Here is a 10,522-nt window from a genome sequence, read left to right as displayed (position 1 = left end):
TTGTGCAGCCGTTAGCTCCAAGTAGATTGTTGGCTACCATATTTATTTTCTGTAAAAGACTTGACTACAGTGGAAGAAAAGATGGACTGCCTGGCCAGCAAGTCAACACGCTGCAGGACAGCTGGCATCAGACATTCTACACGGTGTACGATATACTTGTTTTTTTGTTGTGGATATCAGACATTTATTGATATTGTACCAGGAAACCTCTAATTAAAAGCACATGTTTCTGGATTGACAATAAATTAAAGTGCATGAAAGTAATAAGCATGATAAGATGTATTTACAATATAAAAGTAACTCTTCCTAAGATAGCCACCAGGTAGACGCTGATGTATCTACTTTTATCTCTAGTAGGGTTGTCCGATCCGATCTGATATTTGCCAAAAAATGCGTATTGGCAAGGCATGAGAAAATGCCGATCCAGATCCAGTTTTAAAAAAAAACAACTCCGGTCCGTGTTTTTCCACGCACCAATTTAAATAATACATTCCACTCTTCTGCTGCTCCCTAAACTCCGTTCGGCATTTTCCAGCACACCTTCAAAACATCCACAGGTCTGCGTTCTAACCGTCCAGACGGCCGTGTGAATTAAAAGTTATGGTAAAAATGTCAGCTGTGTGGGATTATTTTATCCTACAAAACGAATGAGATGAAGAGGTGGAGTGCAAAACATGCCATAGTAAAGTCAAGCGTGGTGGTAAAGTTGTAAGACATTTTAATGACTTTTGAGAGTGAGAGACTTTTTAGCACTCATCATTGATGACCACAGGAGCAGGCTGACACCTGAGCATCTTGAAGTGCCCGCCTATGTTAGAAAGAATCTCCCCATTATGCTTGGACTTCAATTGTTTGCCCCCCCCCCCGACTGTGGCAAACAATTGAAGGGAGAGTGTAGATTTTTATTTTTTTTTAAAGTTTACACTTGTTCAAGAGCAAGTATTGATACTGAGTTATAGATATTTTATCCCACTCAGGTTGTTTGTGTTTTGCTTTTTTTTAATGTTTACAGCATTATTTGCACTTTATACTGTTCACTTTTTTACTGTTTAATGATGCCATTTCTGTTTGTCATGTATAATTTTTGATATTTTGTGTTTATCCTTGAATACCAACTATTGTGTATTATTCAAACTCAGCTGGCTAGTTGTTATCAAGAGTACTAAAATCCTTTTCAGCATGAATCTGACAACAAAGTAGGCTAAATAACTTTGAACTTTAATACATGCTCGGCTAGGCCAGTATCAGCCGGTATCGGTATCGGATCGGAAGTGCAAAAACCTGGATCGGGATATCCCTAATCTTTAGTTATTTACCATTTGTGTCCTACAAATGTTGTCCCCCAGAGCGTCCTCAGAGAATGTCCGTCAGGAGTCCAGGAATGAGTCCTCAGGTCTTGGTTTGTGGGATCCTATCTTTGCGTCTTGCGCTGCTGCTCCTGGAAATCCTTGGAGTTCTCCCAGGGCCGAGGGCCCCGGATGTTCTTCCACTCGTCCAAATTGGCCCCCTTCATCTTCTGCATGGACAAAAGAAGGCCGGCCGACAGGAAACAGGGTTGGTCAGACACGCTTGCTGGAGCCCACCCCAGTCCCCCCACTGATTGATGTTTGATTGGATTCAATAAGTAAGTCCTACTTTCTACCAGTCAAAGGTTTGGGGACATTGTCTCATTGAACAGGAAGTGTCTGCAAACTTTTGAGCAGTATGTGAAAAATGTATTTAAAAAAAAAATCAATTACTGAATTTTTTCATCAAGTATCAGCATTAGGAATCTCTGTGAATGCGTGCCGGCCCAATCACATAATATCTACGGCTTTAACACACACACACACACACACACACACACAAGTGAATGCAAGGCATACTTGGTCAACAGCCATACAGGTCACACTGAGGGTGGCCGTATAAACACCGCCAACACTGTTACAAATATGTGCCACACTGTCAACCCACACCAAACAAGAATGACAAACACATTTCGGGAGAACATACGCACCGTAACACAACATAAACACAAGATAGCAAATACCCAGAACCCCTTGCAGCACTAACTCTCTTTTTTTATTTTATTTTATTTATTTATTTACAATTGTTTTTAACATGGCTGTGCAGCACTTTGGAAACGTAATTGTTGTTTAAATGTGCTATATATATAAAGTGGATTGGATTGGGATGCTACAATATACACCCCCCGCTACCACCAAACCCCCAGCTCCCGAATTTGGAGGTCTCAAGGTTGGCAAGTATGGTCTATTTGGCGAACTTTATTTTGTTTTTTTGCTGTTTTATCATGACACATTCCTCACTGTTGCCCCCTGCGGGTTGGCAGCAGTACTGCAACAAGGAGCCCTAGTTGAAATGGTTCCATCAAGCCCAATCAGGTGATGTTCAGCCAGCGGGCCGCCAGGTGAATGGGCCTGCCCTAGACTCTAGACTCTAGACTCTAGACTCGAAAGCAGGGGTCGGGAACATTTTTGGCCGTGAGAGCCATGAAAGCCAAATATTTCAAAATGTATTTCTGTGACAGCCGTATAATATTTTTTAACACTGAATACAACTAAATGCGTGCATTTTGAAGTAAGACCAACATTTTTAGATGATAATAGGTCTTTTATTCTTTTTAATAACATTGCTATTCTGAAGCTAACCAATAACAACTAAAATACTTCTTAGCTTTAATGCGACTTGCATGGCTTTGCTGTCAGCTTGACAGGTGGTGATTTTTGTGACTACCGGCAGAATTATTCACGACATATCACGTTAAGCAATGTCAGCTAAGATTTATCTGAGAGCCAGATGCTGTCATGAAAAGAGCCACATCTGGCTCTAGAGCCACATGTTCCCTAACCCTGCTCTGGAGAGCCTGACTCACACTGGAAGTGAAAGCTTGAATACTTTCATCCCAACTACCAGTAGAGGTCGCTAGGGTGCAACTTTTAGTGAAGAGGTTTCTCTTTTTCATAGTTTTTGCGTGTACCTTTTTGTGAAACTTTCTTGTAGGTGGAATAATATGTAGTGTACGTGTCGCGTGTACTCACCTCATACTCATTCTCCAAGACACGCGACTGGTCCTGCTTACTCACTCGGGCCTCCAGTGAAGGATCCAACTGAGACCACAACAACATCAAGTCTCATCAACACACTGTTGTCATTGTTATTATTATTAGACACACCTGAGGTACTATTACGGACTGACGCGGGGGCAGCAGCCTAAGCAGGGAAGCCCAGACTTCCCTCTCCCCAGCCACTTCGTCTAGCTCTTCCCGGGGATCCCGAGGTGTTCCCAGGCCAGCCGGGAGACATAGTCTTCCCAACGTGTCCTGGGTCTTCCCCGTGGCCTCCTAGCGGTTGGACGTGCCCTAAACACCTCCCTAGGATGGTGTTCAGGTGGCATCCTGACCAGATACCCGAACCACCTCATCTGGCTCCTCTCCATGTGGAGGAGCAGCGGCTTTACTTTGAGTTCCTCCCGGATAGCAGAGCTTCTCACCCTATCTCTAAGGGAGGGACCCAAACTCATTTGGGCCGCTTGTACCCGTGATCTTGTCCTTTCGGTCATGACCCAAAGCTCATGACCATAGGTGAGGATGGGAACGTAGATCGACCGGTAAATTGAGAGCTTTGCCTTCCGGCTCAGTTCCTTCTTCACCACAACGGATCGGTACAGCATCCGCATTACTGAAGACGCCGCACCGATCCGCCTGTCGATCTCACGATCCACTCTTCCCTCACTCGTGAACAAGACTCCCAGGTACTTGAACTCCTCCACTTGGGGCAGGGTCTCCTCCCCAACCCGGAGATGGCACTCCACCCTTTTCCGGGCAAGAACCATGGACTCGGACTTTGAGGTGCTGATTCTCATCCCGGTCGCTTCACACTCGGCTGAGCTGAAGTTCCCGGTCAGATGAAGCCATCAGGACCACATCATCTGCAAAAAGCAGAGACCTAATCCTGCAGCCACCAAACCGGAACCCCTCAACACCTTGACTGTGCCTAGAAATTCTGTCCATAAAAGTTCTGAACAGAATGGGTGACAAAGGACAGCCTTGGCGGAGTCCAACCCTCACTGGAAACGTGACCGACTTACTGCCAGCAATGCGGACCAAGCTCTGGCACTGATCATACAGGAAGTGGACCGCCACAATAAGACAGTCCCATACCCCATACTCTCTGAGCACTCCCCACAGGACTTCCCGAGGGACACGGTCGAAGGCCTTCTCCAAGTCCACAAAGCACATGTAGACTGGTTGGGCAAACTCCCATGCACCCTCAAGAACCCTGCCCAGAGTGTAGAGCTGGTCCACAGTTCCACCACCAGGACCAAAACCACACTGTTCCTCCTGAACCTGAGGTTTGACTATCTGGCCACTGTGTACTATCCATAATTTACAACTCAGAATGCACTAAAATGAAAAAAGTGTTCTTGTCTTACTTAGGGATTGAAATGATGTGCATTTTTGTTTTTAAAAAGTACAGTTCCCTTTTAAAGGTTCAACATTGGCACACCTTTCTATTGATCTTCTGGGCATCATATCGAATCTGCGTAAACTCCCGCAGGCCAAAAGAACCTCCGACCACCAGCAGCTGAAATAAAACACATTTGCTAAAATAAATGACCAATATTCATGAAGGTGCCATAATATATTAATATATCATTAGTATTCAATTCATTGCAGTCACGTCCTTCTCATTAGCTGTGCAAAGGCTCAAAGTGGAGGTCCAGTGAGTGTCTCTTCTCAGAACATTGTGTCTCTCTCAATGACAAATGGCCAGAGCTTGTGTTGTTTTTGGCTGTTTGAACCATTCAATTAGCGAAAAGGATTCAAGTTTCTTTAAAGTCACTGGAGGGGTAATCGGGAAAGAGAAGTAAAGTGGCACTGCACATGCACTGCAACAGGAAAGAGGAGAATTAAAGTGGCACTGCACATGCACTGCAACAGGAAAGAGGACAAGTAAAGTGGCACTGCACATGCACTGCAACAGGAAAGAAGTCAAGTAAAGTGGCACTGCACATGCACTGCAACAGGAAAGAAGACAAGTAAAGTGGCACTGCACATGCACTGCAACAGGAAAGAGGAGAAGTAAAGTGGCACTGCACATGCACTGCATCAGGAAAGAGGAGAAGTAAAGTGGCACTGCACATGCACTGCAACAGGAAAGAAGACAAGTAAAGTGGCACTGCACATGCACTGCAACAGGAAAGAAGACAAGTAAAGTGGCACTGCACATGCACTGCACCAGGAAAGAGGACAAGTAAAGTGGCACTGCACATGCACTGCATCAGGAAAGAAGACAAGTAAAGTGGCACTGCACATGCACTGCACCAGGAAAGAGGACAAGTAAAGTGGCACTGCACATGCACTGCACCAGGAAAGAGGACAAGTAAAGTGGCACTGCACATGCACTGCAACAGGAAAGAGGAGAAGTAAAGTGGCACTGCACATGCACTGCAACAGGAAAGAAGACAAGTAAAGTGGCACTGCACATGCACTGCATCAGGAAAGAAGACAATTAAAGTGGCACTGCACATGCACTGCAACAGGAAAGAAGACAAGTAAAGTGGCACTGCACATGCACTGCACCAGGAAAGAGGACAAGTAAAGTGGCACTGCACATGCACTGCACCAAGAAAGAGGACAAGTAAAGTGGCACTGCACATGCACTGCAACAGGAAAGAAGACAAGTAAAGTGGCACTGCACATGCACTGCACCAGGAAAGAGGACAATTAAAGTGGCACTGCACATGCACTGCACCAGGAAAGAAGACAAGTAAAGTGGCACTGCACATGCACTGCACCAGGAAATAGGACAAGTAAAGTGGCACTGCACATGCACTGCATCAGGAAAGAGGAGAAGTAAAGTGGCACTGCACATGCACTGCAACAGGAAAGAAGACAAGTAAAGTGGCACTGCACATGCACTGCACCAGGAAAGAAGACAAGTAAAGTGGCACTGCACATGCACTGCAACAGGAAAGAGGACAAGTAAAGTGGCACTGCACATGCACTGCAACAGGAAAGAGGACAAGTAAAGTGGCACTGCACATGCACTGCACCAGGAAAGAGGACAAGTAAAGTGGCACTGCACATGCACTGCAACAGGAAAGAGGAGAAGTAAAGTGGCACTGCACATGCACTGCAACAGGAAAGAAGACAAGTAAAGTGGCACTGCACATGCACTGCATCAGGAAAGAAGACAAGTAAAGTGGCACTGCACATGCACTGCAACAGGAAAGAAGACAAGTAAAGTGGCACTGCACATGCACTGCACCAGGAAAGAGGACAAGTAAAGTGGCACTGCACATGCACTGCACCAGGAAAGAGGACAAGTAAAGTGGCACTGCACATGCACTGCACCAGGAAAGAAGACAAGTAAAGTGGCACTGCACATGCACTGCATCAGGAAAGAAGACAAGTAAAGTGGCACTGCACATGTACTGCACCAGGAAAGAGGACAAGTAAAGTGGCACTGCACATGCACTGCACCAGGAAAGAGGACAAGTAAAGTGGCACTGCACATGCACTGCAACAGGAAAGAGGAGAAGTAAAGTGGCACTGCACATGCACTGCAACAGGAAAGAAGACAAGTAAAGTGGCACTGCACATGCACTGCATCAGGAAAGAAGACAAGTAAAGTGGCACTGCACATGCACTGCAACAGGAAAGAAGACAAGTAAAGTGGCACTGCACATGCACTGCACCAGGAAAGAGGACAAGTAAAGTGGCACTGCACATGCACTGCAACAGGAAAGAAGACAAGTAAAGTGGCACTGCACATGCACTGCACCAGGAAAGAGGACAAGTAAAGTGGCACTGCACATGCACTGCAACAGGAAATAAGACAAGTAAAGTGGCACTGCACATGCACTGCACCAGGAAAGAGGACAAGTAAAGTGGCACTGCACATGCACTGCAACAGGAAAGAGGAGAAGTAAAGTGGCACTGCACATGCACTGCAGACCAGTTAGCTCCACACTATTTAAATACATCCATTTTGTTACCGCTTGTCCCTTTTGGGTTGCGGGGGGCGCTGGAGCCTATCTCAGCTGCATTCGGGCGGAAGGCAGCGTACACCCTGGACAAGTCTCCACCTCATCACAGGGCCAACACAGATTGACAGCATTCACACACTAGGGACCATTTATGGGTTGTATGGGTTGTACTTGTATAGCGCTTTTCTACCTTCAAGGTACTCAAAGCGCTTTGACACTACTTCCACATTCACACACACATTCACACACTGATGGAGGGAGCTGCCATGCAAGGCACCAACCAGCACCCATCAGGAGCAAGGGTGAAGTGTCTTGCTCAGGACACAACGGACGTGACGAGGTTGGTACTAGGTGGGATTTGAACCAGGGACCCTCGGGTTGCGCATGGTCACTCTCCCACTGCGCCACGCCGTGGGAGAGTCTTGCCAATCAACCTATCCCCAGGTGGAGGTGGGAGGGGCCTATCCCCAGGTGCATGTCTTTGGAGGTGGGAGGGGCATATCCCCAGGTGCATGTCTTTGGAGGTGGGAGGGGCCTATCCCCAGGTGCATTTCTTTGGAGGTGGGAGGGGCTTATCCCCAGGTGCATGTCTTTGGAGGTGGGAGGGGCTTATCCACAGGTGCATGTCTTTGAGGGTGGGAAGAAGCTGGAGTACCTGGAGGGAACCCATGCAGTCACGGGGAGAACATGCACACTCCACACAGAAAGATCCAAAGCCCGGGATTGAATTCAGAACCTTCATATTGTGAGGGACACACACTAACCCCTCTACCACCGTGCTGCCCTTGCTATTTAAAGGCCTACTGAAATGAGATGTTCTTATTTAAACGGGGATAGCAGGTCCATTCTATGTGTCATACTTCATCATTTCGCCATATTGCCATATTTTTGCTGAAAGGATTTAGTAGAGAACATCCACGATAAGGTTCGCAAATTTTGGTCGCTAATAAAAAAGCCTTGCCTGTACCGGAAGTAGCAGACGATGTGTGCGTGACATCACGGGTTGTGGAGCTCCTCACATCCTCACATTGTTTACAATCATGGCCACCAGCAGCGAAAGCGAGTCGGACTGAGAAAGCGACGATTTCCCCATTAATTTGAGCGAGGATGAAAGATTCGTGGATGAGGAAAGTGAGAGTGAAGGAGTAGAAAAAAAATAAAATAAAAAGACTATATAGTGGGAGCGATTCAGATGTTATTAGACAAATTTACTAGGATAATTCTGGATAAATCCCTTATCTGCGTATTGTGTTACTAGTGTTTTAGTGAGATTATATGGTGGTACCTGTACAACCTTAAGGTCGGCCCCGCACCTTTCTTCAGCACAAGTCGACAGGTGGTGGTGATGCCCATCTCTGCCCTTCGCAAGGGGCCCTCTTTGAAACACGACCTTTCAAAATGATGGCTGCATAATACACTGTACTTTGTGTGTGTGGTCCAATCCAACCGTGTTCGCTTGACCGCTCTGTTCCATAGTAAAGCTTGACTGTCATCTTTCAGGAATGTAAACAATGAAACACCGGCTGTGTTTGTGTTGCTAAAGGCGGCCGCAATACACCGCTTCCCACCTACAGCTTTTTTCTTTGACGTCTCCATTATTCATTGAACAAATGCAAAAAATCAGCAACACAGATGTCCATGATATTGTGGAATTATGTGATGAAAGAGACGACTTATAGCTGGGAACGGTGCTGGAACAAAATGTCCTCTACAATGCGTGACATCACACGCATGTGGCATCATACCGCGACGTTTTAGCATGATACTTTCGTGCGAAACTTAAAACAGGCCATATTGGCATGTGTTGCAATGTTAATATTTCATCATTGATATATAAACTATCAGACTGTGTGGTGGCTAGTAGTGGCTTTCAGTAGGCCTTTAAGTAGGTTAAAGGCCTACTGAAATAAGATGTTCTTATTTAAACGGGGATAGCAGCTCCATTCTATGTGTCATACTTCATCATTTCGCGATATTGCCATATTTTTGCTGAAAGGATTTAGTAGAGAACATTGAGGATAAACTTGGCAACAGGAGAAAAGCCTTGCCTGTACCGGAAGTCGCAGAAGATGACGTCACATGTTGATGTCTCCTCATATATTTACATTATTGTTTATAATGGGAGCCTCCAACAAAAAGTGCTATTCGGACTGAGAAAACGACAATTTCCCCATTAATTTGAGCGAAGATGAAAGATTCGTGTTTGAGGATATTGATAGCGACGGACTAGAAAAAAAAAAATGTATAGAGACGGATTCATATGTTTTTAGACACATTTACTAGGATACTTCTGGGAAATCCCCTATCTTTCTATTGTGTTGCTAGTGTTTTAGTGAGTTTAATAGTACCTGATAGTCGGAGGTGTGTGTCCACGGCCGGGTGTTGACGCCAATGTCTCAGGGAAGTCGACGGCAGCTGTATGGACGGCACAAGCTCAGCTGATCTCCGGTAAGAAGCGACTTTTTATCCACAATTTTCTAACCGAAACCTGCTGGTTGACATGTAGTCAGGATCCATGTTCGCTGTGATCCATAGTAAAGTTTCAACTCCGTGAATGTTAAACAAGGAATCACCGTGTGTTTGTGTGGCTAAAGGCTAAAGCTTCCCAACTCCGTCTTTCTACTTTGACTTCTGCAAGATTAATTGAACAAATTGCAAAAGATTCAGCAACACAGATGTCCAAAATACTGTGTAATTATGCCGTTAAAGCAGACGACTTGTAGCTGTGTGTGTGTGCAGCGCTCATATTCATAACAGCCCGTGACGTCACGCGTACACGTCATCATTACGCGACGTTTTCAAGAAAAAAAGTACTGGGAAATTGAAAATTGCAATTTAGTAAACTAAAGCGGCCGTATTGTCATGTGTTGCAATGTTAATATTTCATCATTGATATATAAACTATCAGACTATCAGACATTGTTAATATTTCATCATTGATATATAAACTATCAGACTGCGTGGTGGCTAGTAGTGGCTTTCAGTAGGCCTTTAAGTAGGCTAAAATCCAATCTGCACTTTTCTCGCTGTAAATCTACTCCTCGCCTATTAACCCCCCTTAAAGGGACAAGCGGTAGAACATGGATGGATGGAGCTGAGTAGTTCGTTACCATGAATTGATGAAGGTGGACCCCGACTTAAACAAGTTGACAAACTTATTGGGGTTTTTACCATTTAGTGCTCAATTGTACGGAATCTACTAATAAAAGTATCAATCAATCAATAAATATAGTTCTTGCATGACTCCCAACAATCTGCTAAATGACATATTTAACACTAGAATGACTTTCTTTCATGTCGATGTTTGAAGGTGAAATGTTGCAGCAGCTTGACTCTACAGCGCCGCCATCGTGACATTTAAGAGAGTTACTTACGAGCATGGGTATTCCGTATTTAAAAGTCCTGCTCTTCTGCAGACTTTTCAGAGTAAACATGACTTTTGATGACGACTTAAAGCCGCAAGTCGGGCGGAAGTAGCATGTCTAAAGTTGGGGCTTTTCCGGGTTCGGTCCGTGGCGTTAAAGAGTCCGG

The 10,522-nt window shown here is 45.3% G+C and overlaps 1 protein-coding gene across 1 annotated transcript in view; it reads right to left on the bottom strand.

Annotated features, from left to right (window-relative positions):
• Positions 1–10,522, bottom strand: part of LOC133548901 (cytochrome c oxidase assembly protein COX16 homolog, mitochondrial-like) — an 11,042-nt gene extending 520 nt beyond the window's left edge. Inside the window, exons 1-4 of the mRNA XM_061893856.1 lie at positions 10,366–10,522; positions 4,507–4,584; positions 3,039–3,107; positions 1–1,516 (exon numbers count right to left, since the gene is read on the bottom strand). The exon at positions 1–1,516 is cut by the window's left edge and continues 520 nt beyond it. Coding sequence (XP_061749840.1) covers positions 1,412–1,516; positions 3,039–3,107; positions 4,507–4,584; positions 10,366–10,425 — 312 coding nt within the window. The 5' untranslated portion in view covers positions 10,426–10,522 and the 3' untranslated portion in view covers positions 1–1,411. The remainder of the gene's footprint in view (positions 1,517–3,038; positions 3,108–4,506; positions 4,585–10,365) is intronic.

This window comes from Nerophis ophidion, linkage group LG03, assembly GCF_033978795.1.
Source record: "Nerophis ophidion isolate RoL-2023_Sa linkage group LG03, RoL_Noph_v1.0, whole genome shotgun sequence".
NCBI lineage: Eukaryota > Metazoa > Chordata > Actinopteri > Syngnathiformes > Syngnathidae > Nerophis > Nerophis ophidion.
This window is presented reverse-complemented; position numbering and strand designations above follow the sequence as displayed.